This window comes from Alosa pseudoharengus, unplaced genomic scaffold (assembly GCF_046254945.1).
Source record: "Alosa pseudoharengus isolate Yale_2024_CS ecotype anadromous, Long Island Sound unplaced genomic scaffold, YU_APseudo_1.1 YU_APseudo_1.1_scf_21, whole genome shotgun sequence".
In the NCBI taxonomy this organism is placed as follows: Eukaryota; Metazoa; Chordata; class Actinopteri; order Clupeiformes; family Clupeidae; genus Alosa; species Alosa pseudoharengus.
The window spans coordinates 33,711,745-33,723,865 of record NW_027468674.1 but is presented as its reverse complement, the minus strand read 5'-3'; the positions used below and the strand labels follow the sequence as shown (position 1 = coordinate 33,723,865).

The window sequence follows — 12,121 nt, the reverse complement described above, 5'->3', positions numbered from 1 at the left end:
GGACAATGCCTTAAGTGATTGATCTAAAACTTTATAAAATATTGGATATCATTATTGTGATGATATTCACACATATAATTCACATGCCTAGCATAGCGCCACCATCTGGCCAAATAGGAAATATGCCATAAATGCTTTATGCTTTGAATGAATGGTCTGAATCGTCTCAGGTTAATAGATATTATGATTATGATGACATCCAGACACCCAATGGGCCTGCCTGGCATAGCGCCACCACCTGGCCAAGCAGGAAATGTGCCAGAAATGGACAATGCCTTAAGTGATTGATCTGAAACTTTATAAAATATTGGATATCATTATTGTGATGATATTCACATGTGTAATTCACATGCCTAGCATAGCGCCACCATCTGGCCAAGCAGGAAATGTGCCAGAAATGGTCTATGCTTTGAATGAATGGTCTGAAACTTCTCAGGTTAATAGATATTATGATTATGATGATATCCAGACACCCAATGGGCCTGCCTGGCATAGCGCCACCACCTGGTCATGCAGGAAATGTGCCAGAAATGGACAATGTGACTGATCTGAAAGTTTACACAAATTTTGGATATCATTATTGTGATGATATTCACACGTCTAATTTCCATGTCTAACATAGCGCCACCATCTGGCCAACCAAAAAGTGTATCAGAAATGTTCTTTGCTTAAAATGAATGGGCTGAAATTTCTCAGGTTAATATATATTATGATTATGATGACACCCAATGGGCCTGCCTTGCATTGCGCCCCCACCTGGCCAAGCAGGTACATGTGGCAGAAAATAAAATACAAAAACAAATAGCACACGCATCAAATATGTACATTTCACAAATGAACCACGTCGGTGCTTTGTTGGATTCCGACATGTCACGGCTTGCGGCCCGCAGGTGCTCGGGCCCGCCATTGCCGCTTGCGACTATATTTCATTTTGTGTCTACTATTATTCTGGAATTTAACATCAAAATAAAGTAGTTGTCATAACTAATAGAGTATTGGAATGGATTATTAGGAAAACTACAAAGAAAAAAACTGTTAGGAAAACATACAAAAAATGTGTTTGAACGCGAGCTAAACTAAATAGCTAACCATAAATAAGGTTTTTTATAAGTATAATAAATTGAAACACGATTTATAATGTAGAATTGTATGTGCCCAGCTAAAAGCTGAATTATCTGATCGCATTTAAGATGAGCTAAACAAGCAAACATGAGCAAAACCAAGAACTTGAACATTTCCCCAAGGCTGCATAAATCAACTGATTTTTTGTTCATGGAAGTCCATGGGGGTGAATAATGCTGAATGCTTAATGGTAAGTGAGAGTGTAACTGCTTACCCTGGCCATGTTTGGTGAAAACGCAGGAAGCAATGCCACTGACATCCTCACGACGTATGCAAGGGTGGTGTACTTGCATTTTAATGGCAGGAAGTGAGATCACATGCAGTTCACCTTGATTGCTCAACACCACAAGGCTGTTTTCACCATAGTCCTCTACCCTACTGCTGCCAAACAAGGCCACGCCCACACGACGCACTCGTGAGCCATCAATAGCAGTCAACTTCAGCTTGGTCTTTGTGCTCACTTTAGGCAACGTGAATAGCTAGAATTGAACACACCACACAAGAAAATTAGACAAAAGAGAAAGACATTCAGTTACACATTTCTATACTGAGTCTGAGGACAATTACTGTACGTTAAAATGAAATGTGTGTGTTCTCCTTTACTGCAAATAGTCTATACAACTTTAAAACAAGGTTAAATAACTCTTCTTCAAACTTGTGGTGAAATTAAGTACCTCAACCAAAGCCTAATAGTTTGATTGCTGACCTTGAATTGCTCCTCAGATATGACCAAGAGGTGGTGAGAGGCCAGCATGTCTGGACTGCGGGCCAGATCATGGGCTACTTCCAGGGGTTCAGGGAGGGGTACACCCCTTCCATCAAGGACCACCAGCCCCACGACAGGAGCACGATGCATCAGCTGGATCTCTTTAGCTAGAGGGTGAGAGAAATTAGAGGACATCGCCAAGTCACAAAACACTAAGGTCTATCTTCAAGTGCTATGGCATAATCTACCTGACTGTCAACAAAACAAACTCACTCTTAATACACTCCTAACTCCCACTTCATCAGTACCCATGAGGTCTTTGTTTAAAAGGAAGTTTGAAATGTCCTGATACACTTTAACATACTTCCTGATACACTGTAACTGTAACTTTATTGCACCCAGGAGGGAAATTAGTCTTGGGCATTAAGTAGCACTACTTTCCATTGATAATGTTACTTTATGAATACTACCTGTAATATACCTATTACCTATAATATTGACATATGACAAAGTTTATACAGTTCAGGTGTTTTTAACTGGAGAAACCTGCATGATATTCTGATAAGTCAGATGGGACTTGAGTCTAACCTTGCTGGGCAGTTACTGATTCCTCCATCCTATGTTCCACAGGCGGTAGGCGTAGCATGTAGGCAAATACAGCACCACCATTTGTTCCAGCCCACAGAGATGGTGTGTTATGGGTACCTGATAGGAATTACAATCTGCATGACTACACAGACACATGACTATACATTCTATCTTACTATAAATAAAACTAAGTTACACAAGGTTTCTTCAATATTCAAATATAGCAAAGTCAAATATAGAGTCAACAGTCAAAGGGGGTGGGGCTCTGGGGTTGGGTTATAAAAATGTGTGCAGTTCTTGCAACCACTCACTGTCAGTAATGAAGGAGTCTGCGAAATAGAGCGTTCTAACAAGACCAGTAAAGGAGTCATCAGAGGAGCGAGCTTCAATCCTTCTCTGAACTGGTGCCAACTCCATTTCCTGCAGAGCTTCTGCCTCCAGCTTTGCGTTTATCTCCTGCAGCTACTCAGGGAAATAAACATGTGCAGACAAATACACTTTGCATATCAATATTTGACAGTAATAATTTAGCATTAATTCAATTTAATAGAAAGCTTGCCATTTCACTTTTGGCTGTTAAAATCAAATTACAATCTCATCACATATTACCAATGTGATTAGAGCACATTTAAATCTATGCATTTTACATACAAAAAAAACAAAGTTGCCACACTAGATAAGCACCATCTTAAGGCCAACTTATCAGATTTTATGTAAGAACTGTGTAGGCATTCCTTACGCATTGAACCTTAATGTGTCAATGAACCTTAACCCTTAGAACCCTAAGCTGTTTTTAGGGCATTTTCACTACCTTTATTCATAAGGATTTATTCTGGTCATTGTAAGTGCCACACACACATATTATATATTGTTTTTTTCAGCAGAGTCTAGGCTATCCATCATTTCATGTATTAGTACTAGCATTGATTTTATTTAGATTTTTAAAGAATTAAAATATAAAAATCATATTATAAAAATTCTTATATTTTGACCTGTATCTCACCACAGCAAGCTCATAGCTCCACATTCATTTCATGTGTGTGTAGGGCACTGTCCTGAAACGGGCAATATAATTGCCATGTTGGAGGGATACTCTGGGGCTGAGCAATTTACAGAAATATGTGGTGTGTGATTTACGGAAATAAATGCCATTTTTTATTTAGCGTTGAAAAATGACCATTCTGCGCTCCATATCTGTGACACGAACTGATCTGACCTGACTTGACCCAAGGTTGCGTGTTAGCCTGCGTGTGCCTATGGTGTATGCACTCATGATGATTCTCAACTTTTTACTGCATTGCCATGAACAAAGTAAAGGCAAAAAAGGTGTTTCTTTGTTGAACAAATTGGGATGCAATGTGAGCCTTGAATTGGATGCCATGCAGGAATTTGCTAGGATTTCAAAATCGGATTATGAACATGTTTTGCCATAGAGAAACACACGATAGCGTTGGATTATAAACATGCTTTGCCACAAAAACAGACAAAAATGTGGGATAAGTCCAGCTATATGAAGTTATTATTTTGCTGTCACTTCGTCTGTTTTATAACCCAGAAGGATGTATTTGGTATCAAATGATAGCTCTGTGTCTCCTCTTTCATCTAACATACGTGGCATATATATCCGATCACGGGTCCGCGAGTAATTACTCCCAGAGTAAAGGGTGTGCAGCGTTAGTTTGTGTACATGACGTTAATATTTTGCAGTCACTTCGTCTGTTTTTATAAGCCAGGAAGATCGATATCCATGGTACCATGGATAGCCCTGTTTCTCCTCTTTCATCTGATATGCTTGCCATATCTGTGCGATCACGGATTCGCGAGTAATTCAAACGAGAGTATTGGGTGCGCAGGTGAACGCAGAGAAGTATATATGATGCAATTTGATTTAATTTCATGATTTTTTTTCATTTTCATACTTGATCGTACAGACAAGTGCATAGTATCTTTGGAAAGCCCCTTCTCTGTCATGCAATAAAGGTTTTATCTCGTTGCGATGAACAGTCGCGGAGCAATGTAACAGAGAAGAAAGGGTGTGTTTTTTGACGCACTTTGCGTCAATCGGGTTCTAAGGGTTAATGTAATAGGAAGTGTCTTGTAAAGTGCCATCTCACCTTAGCTGCATTGTTTGTCTGATGTTTGCGCATTGACACTCGGCTGCGGCGGATCCGACGGAATGATTGACGCAAAGATTTCTTGATGGATTTCACACGAGACAATGGACCCTCCATAGCCAGCTGATCACTGGGGTTAAGGGTGCACCTGTCATAAAATAAGCACACACATCAATTACAAAGAACTTGAGCAACTAATTGGGAAATTAGAACTGAAGAGACATTCATATAATGGTAATAAAATCACAAATACTGTGAATGTACAATTGTTTGTGTTCCCAAATCGACAATACGTTTTAACAGAAACATTCCTTTTTCAATCATCATTATTTCCTCGAAATGACTATTTATTGATTTCATTACCAACTGAAAACAAAACTCTCCAATGACAAAGAGACCTCTAATTCACCTGGCTAGAACACTGCTCTTCTGCTGATAGTCATATACACCAAAACCATGGCTGGTCCCAAAGGCCACCAGTTTCCACTCAGAGTGAAGGGCAATGGCTGTGACTACAGCTGGAGGCTGACACTGCACCAAGGCAAAGGGCTGGAATCCAGGAGGGAAAGAAACAGGCTCTTCTCTCACATCCAAACGGGCATGGCCTTTCCAGCGGAAGCCATCCTGGCCCTGAAGCAAGTCCACAACTGTGGCTGGAACCACCTGCTCTGCATTCTCATCATTCAGCTCGAGCACCAGGATCTGGTGGAGATCAGAAAAGATAAGAAAATGTCTTCTGATGTGTTCAAACATAATATATGAGAATAGTTCTCTTTATGGACTTTTTAACTGGTCTATTGAGGGTTTTATTGGGGTAAAACTAATGGCCAAGCAATTCACAAAACCTAAAATGAAGACATTAGGATCCAAAACATCTTCATTCGTTAATTTTTCTGTTTGTGTGTAGTATTAATACATACGATCTGAAAAATGAGATCCACAATATTGTAAAGATGCACAATAAGTCAGTAGCCAGGAACAATCCAGTGTAAGACAAATTCATTATGATAACAATTCGGGTTCAACATGCTTTAACAAAAAGTTAAGAAAACAGGAAATAAATGTAATATTTCAAAATTACACAAAACAATAACAGTACTAACAAAATGTCAACAAATGTAATTTTAAAATAGCAGACCATAAAGAATTATTTCAAGTTTATGTGTACATAGTTATGTGTTCCATATTTTGTTGATGTTTGAAGAGAAAACAGATTAATATAACCCTTACACAAATAAATACAAATAATTCTAAAAATACAGTGAAAATAGTTAGCCATCATTGTCTGAGGGTAGGCACCAGGTTGTGAACAAAGATAGACTGTCTGCCAGGTGTTCCTAACTTCCCCTGAGAGTGGTACACAGTTACACTTTAAAGCATAAAAGGAGAACAGTAAACTCTTTCATCTTTCAACTTACAAAGGCCAATGAATGACTGCTTAGCACTAATTTAATGTGTCCTGTGGAATATATGGCTAGGTCCATCCACACTCAAATGGAAAATCTGTCAACATGAGAGTTAGATCTTTTGGTACATTCAATCAGTATGATTATGCATTCATCCAGTGATTTACTCATACTGTGCATATTTTGAGAAGTGATGTGTGGTTCTCTCCGTTTAATCGGCCAACCCTCAAATAGTAACAAACACACTTCTGAACAAAGAACTACCCCTTCCCCAAAATAACTGTACAATTTTTGAAAACCTGGAAGTTTCTGCAAAGCATGTCTAGGTGTGTTGCTTATTTCAATAGATTAATTAAGTCCAGCGTCAAGAGTAAGCAAGTCAAGTCTACCTGAAATGTATTCAGAGGATATGAGAAATAGTTCAACTACATTGAAATCTGCATAACCACTTTTGTGCAGTGAACTACTGAAACAACAACCCATTTTTAACCTTAAAAGGGAAGGATTGTCGTAATCAATAAAACATTAACATGCCCTGCCATTTCCATTCATGTTGAAAGCCCAGATGTTATACCCCCTCTCGCCCACTGTGGTCCTCTAATGAGCGTTTGCTGTGTCTGACTTTCACTACCACGTCACAGTCCAGACTCTTTTGGCCTGGGATTCCTGGGGTGCGTTTCCCAAAAGCATAGCTGCTAACTTGTTAGCAACTTAGTTGGTTGGCAATGGGAAATTTCACTGCAACCAACCAAGTTGCTAACTTAGTTAGCAACATGTATGCTTTTGGGAAACGCACCCCTGGTTGGTGAAATGATTAACGCGATGCTTTTCATTCTAGTGATAGTTTTGGGATTTTCAAAGTGTTCAAAGACTCATCTGTTTATCTAACTAATTAATTCTCATTACAGAGTCTCGGTTTGGGTATGTTTATGGCTATTACTATTATAATGATTTGCTATTGTTATTATTCTTAAATCAGTCTATTTAGTCTATTATTATTAGTAGTATTTTTATATAGGATATATGGCTACTTCAAACTGTTAATTTTTAATTACAATATTTACTGTTATTATTGTATGACAAAAGTGTCTGCTAAGAACCATAAAAGTTTTAAATTAAGTTCTAAATTAAATTCTATCAGACACAAGGCAAGTCGGCCCGCTGGGATAATGCCAAGTATGCCAGATTACCATTCCACCACAGATGACTTGGTAAAGACGGCAAATATAGCCATCTGACATGACCAGAGCGAAAATCTCACCTGTCCTGCTGTGCCTGCTACTGTCAGGTAACCACTGTATTTACAAAGATGGATCTTTTGTATGCCAAGTCGAGGGTCATCACTATAGGGATCAAAGCATCCAACCTACAACACCAAGAGCCACTTTAGTTTTGTAAAAGAGGTGCACCACATCAACACACACACAAAAATATAAAATAGTTTAACTGCTACTAAAGTCAGTTCCAGGGCTACCTTGCGGAATGGTGGCCACTCTCCCTCTGCCCCCTGATTCAAGTTGTCATTTGGATCTGCATCTGTGTGGAAAACCCCTGCAGTGCTGAGCTTATACATGGGATACAGGCAGACCCCAGAGGCGTCCCAGAAACGTACAGTACCATCTTCATGTCTGTTGACGTAAAGCAAAGAATGATACAAAATTATCTTTGAAGGTGCAATCAAAGGCTAACAATCAACGGCTAACTAGTATATTACGAGGCAACTCTTATTGTAAGGAACCCATCAGAGGAATTGTAAAAGCTTCTTTTGTCATGTTTCCATGAAAACTTGTGGCCCCACCGAGCTGAGGTGCGCTTGGCTCATTGACCTGACACAGCCTGATGTTTGTGTTTCATTAGCAGCTTCCCGACTATCGCCCCAAAGACGTGCAGACAGGGGCGAGCAGGGGCTAGACGTTTCCCCACTGTCGGGCCAAAGCTGGGTTAACAACATGTGACATTATACATATACTGCTCTTCTAGACACTCCAAGCACTTCACAGTGAAGGGGAACCTAACAAACCAACAGCAATGTGGGAGTGTGGAGGCAAATGGCTTCCCCATGATCACTTCTGGTGCTTAATGGTGCCTCCGCAGGGCTTCCTCAGGGCTATTGTCCCCAGGTCTCTGGCCTCACCTTTACCCTCCCACAAACCTGCACTTAGAGGCCGTTTACACGACACCGCCGGGTGGATTTTCTCTTACCGCTTTCACACCTTTAACGACTCCGGCAAGAAAAAACCTCGCGTGTACACACAGAGGTGTAACCGGCTAAATGTGCTGTAGTGCATATGCCAGACCAGTCGATGGCGCCGCTGTGCAGAAGCTTCACGATCATTTCGCGTGAATCGCGTAGAAGAAAACATTGTTGAAACAGTTTGTTAAGCCAGAGAATGTCTAATAAGTGCTCTGGTTAAGCAGTCGCATGAAATTAGGAGACTACAGACAATTCGGTTTTCAATTCAACTGTTAAACTAATAAAGTTCATTTTTTTTATTTTTTATTTATTTATTTAAAGAGGAATGCCTCTTGAGATGTGGCATCTCATTTTCGAGAGGGTCCTCGATAGGACTGGACAAAGACAAAGGGACAAGATACTACAGTACAGTACAGTACAACATACACATTCACTCACATACAGCCCCCTTCCCCCAACCCCAACCCAACAGCTCCCATTCCCTAATAATACATACATATACACGTATATACAACAAGCATACATCTACATATCCACATATATATATATACAGAGACACATATATGCATGCGCACAGTACATACATACACATATACGAAAATATAGACACGTACGCTCACATATCTATAACAGGGCATATTGACAGATCAGACAGATCAAAGACACACAAAAAGCATTAATGAAAACAGTTACAACGGTTACTTGCTTTCAGATATGTGAACAAAGATGTCTTGAAGCGACTCAAGGATGTAATTGATCTTAAGGCCCCAGGCAGGCTATTCCAGTCAAAGGGAGCCTTGTATTTAAATGAACGCCTGCCGCTTTCTTTGGAGATATGTGGTACTGTAAATGATAGATATTCGGTGTGCCTCAAACTATAGTTTGTTTGGTAAGGTATTAAATGTTGTTGCAGGTAGAGTGGATAACTAAGATGTATGCACTTAAAAATAAGCTGGAACCAATGAATTTTCAAGGTATGTGACTGCTATGTGAAATTTCAAATGCTTAGCCTACGCATTGCATTAGGTCTGAGCACCAATGGAGAAAACACTAACATGCAGTAAGCTAATGTTGAGAACTTGATCGTCTTTGGATTATATTGGATCATCATTCTGAGACGTGTGCAGCTTCAATCAAGAGTAGCAAATTGCCCTCACAAGCTGTGTCTCAGAGCAAGTGGAGTTACGTGAGTAGGCTTAGTTGAGTGTCGTGTTTGATCGGCCCCACTCACAAATTTTTTGGCATATTTATAGCATTCTGAGTGTCTGTATGCTTGGCACCACTCATTGCTATCATTGTTAGATTCCTTGGTTGTTGCTTAGTTGAGTGTCCGTGTGTAATCGGCTCCAATCACTAATTAATTTAGTTACAGCATCGTGAGTTAGTCTGTATGCTCGGCACCTCTCACGACTAATTTACGTTATTACACCTTTATTAACGTTACGTGCAAATTTAGTTGAGTCCGCGCGTTAGCGGCTCCATTCACTTATCAATAGCCAATTAAGTTAGCCTACACATTGAGTGTCTGTATGCTCGGCACCACTCATTGATATTGTTGTTATTACAAGTTATGTCGAGTGTCCGTGTGATGATCGGCTCCACTCTTGTCTGACTGAGAAACCCTGTCACGGTTTGCTCACAACTGGCTTGCATCCGAACACCTAACTTAGTGGTTGTCGGTGCTTCTGTTATTGCCACTGGGATGGCCTATCTTAGAGCGCGGCTGCGTTAAGGTGGGCCTCCCTATAACAACGTTACCTGGCTACTGCTGACTGGATTGGATTGAATTGAGTTGGGTAAGTATAGCCTGTGAATTCTCCATCTCTGGGTAACGTTCATCTTGAGGCTACTGAGCGCCCGAGTTTGATCGGCTCCGCTCTAGTACATTCCTTGTCGAATTCAGGCTAACTGCTGAGACTATTGCCCACGCTGCAATAGTACTTAGCTAAAGTTGCAGTGGTGCTATACCTGGTAGCAACTCACTGTGAACTAACTGACTCTCCTGAATCATGGAATCTGCCTGGTGTGTTCAGTGTCATAGCACCATGGATGTGTTGGATGGACATGATAGTTGCCCGTCTTGTCTGGGCATTAACCACCTGCGCGAGGCGCTGACAAATCCATGCATGATGCCCTTGGAGCTACGCCGCCTGCGCTTAGCTGGGCTTGAACCGGATTCTGATGCGACTCTCCCCCCCTCGGGGGTGAGTGCTGCTGATAGGAAAAGGAAGGCTGTGGACCCGCTTGCTTCCAAAGCGAAGAAGAAAGAATCTTCTGTGGACATGGCTCGCAAACTAGCTGAGCTATCATCTAGTGTTCAGCATTTACAAGCTATGTTGTCTGCTGTGCACCCAGCTCCTGCTGACAGGCTACAGACTGGGGAGGGACAACATGGTCCACTCTCAGCTTTGTCACAATTTAGCACAGACTCCAATACTCTGCTTCTGTCGCTGCTTCTGAGACCCTCTTCTCTGGCAGCTTGGCCAGCGCTTATGGTGAGGAGGAGCCTGCTACAGAGCATGCCCTTTAAACACATTCGCTCAGTGGGAGTGGTTCAGATCCCCAGAGCTCTGCATCAGCATCAAATCCTTCAGCAGCACCCATTCAAAACTGAAGGTAGCTTTGGCCCGTCTTAAATTGGATGTCCCACAGACTACACCGGGACCTTCTAATCCAGTGTTTCCCACAGAATTGGATTCAATTTGTGGCGGTAGCTGACTTGGACTTGGGGGGGGGGTAGTGTATAGGTCTAATTGAGTGCCTGTCACTTGAGGGAACCCTTGCAAATTGCAATTGTAACACAGTTTAAAGGCTGCTGATGTGTGGATGCAATTCATAACGTTTTCTACATAGTTAAAATAAAGGTTCGTACTTCTCCTTGGGACAAGCACTTGAGTTTTGGAAAACACTTTTCCATTTACATCGGGATTTTGCAAACATTCAGTGTCAGAGTCAATAAAATGAGACCTTCAACGAAATTGACAAGCAGCTGTAAGTAGGCTAAGCATGCTAAATTCGGCATCCAAACAGTATTCTAACGTTAGCTTTGAGATACAGCTTGATTGCATAACTTAACTTAGTTTAGTCTCTTCAATGTAGCCTACTATGTTGTGATAAGATCTTAGCAGAGTTAACTTCAATGCAGCAGTTTTGAACAAATTTGCGCAGCATGGTCACGATGCTAAGCGGATTTAATAGCAATTTAGCCAGACGTATTCTATGCAATGCTTCTATGTGGCAACAACAATCCTTCAACAATGGTGAATATTTTGTTAAATGCACATGCAGAGGAGGGGCAGCGGGCTACGAGAGAGAGAGCGGGGCGGGGCAAGGAAAGGCTGCGTGCATAAAAAGCGCAGCTCAATGGCAATGCAAGGATTTGATCTTATATTTAATTTAAATTAAATTAAATTAAACATAGAATATTTATGTGTGGCGGCCGATTTTTATTTTGTGGCGCCCCGCCACAGATTAGTCAATGTATGGGAAACACTAATCTTTTGCGCCGCCCTGCTGGGTCTTCTGATGACCTGCGCATGCCACAGTGCCCTGATTTCACTGGTGTTGTCACAGACTCATATCGAATGGCTATGGCATCCAGACGTGATCGCACTATTCGTGCATTAGCGGCACTCTTATCATTTCACCTGATGAAGCCCTGCGGCAGATTATTCGCTGCCCAAATGCAGAATGCCGCCACACAGATGATCTCCTGGGTAGAGCTTACAGTGCTACAGCTTCTCTTGGTAGAGTAGGTAACTCTTTGGCTCACCTGCTGCTGGCCATGCATACATCACTTGCGCCATCTGCAGATGCTACAGTGAACGAGTTAATGGACGCCTCTCTTCAGTCCCTTGGTGCAATTGCCAACAAATGTGGTCGGACCCTTGGGCTTTTGGTAGGAGGCAGGTGTGGTTAGCTCAATCCCCACTGCCAGAACCCTGTCGGAACAGTATGAGGGCCTTGCCCTTAATTCCGGGGCAGATCTTCG

The 12,121-nt window shown here is 41.4% G+C and overlaps 1 protein-coding gene across 5 annotated transcripts in view; it reads right to left on the bottom strand.

The window, feature by feature from the left end:
• Positions 1 to 12,121, bottom strand: part of llgl2 (LLGL scribble cell polarity complex component 2) — a 50,213-nt gene that overhangs the window by 16,535 nt on the left and 21,557 nt on the right. For all 5 annotated transcript variants that reach the window (XR_012990158.1, XM_076298697.1, XM_076298696.1 and 2 more), the window contains 8 exons: positions 7,411 to 7,564; positions 7,198 to 7,302; positions 4,940 to 5,232; positions 4,531 to 4,678; positions 2,728 to 2,878; positions 2,417 to 2,533; positions 1,829 to 1,995; positions 1,337 to 1,601 (listed from right to left, as the gene is read on the bottom strand). Coding sequence is in view for 4 of the 5 variants with exons in the window: in XM_076298697.1 (XP_076154812.1) it covers positions 1,337 to 1,601; positions 1,829 to 1,995; positions 2,417 to 2,533; positions 2,728 to 2,878; positions 4,531 to 4,678; positions 4,940 to 5,232; positions 7,198 to 7,302; positions 7,411 to 7,564 (1,400 nt within the window). In the remaining variant the exon portion in view is untranslated. The remainder of the gene's footprint in view (positions 1 to 1,336; positions 1,602 to 1,828; positions 1,996 to 2,416; positions 2,534 to 2,727; positions 2,879 to 4,530; positions 4,679 to 4,939; positions 5,233 to 7,197; positions 7,303 to 7,410; positions 7,565 to 12,121) is intronic.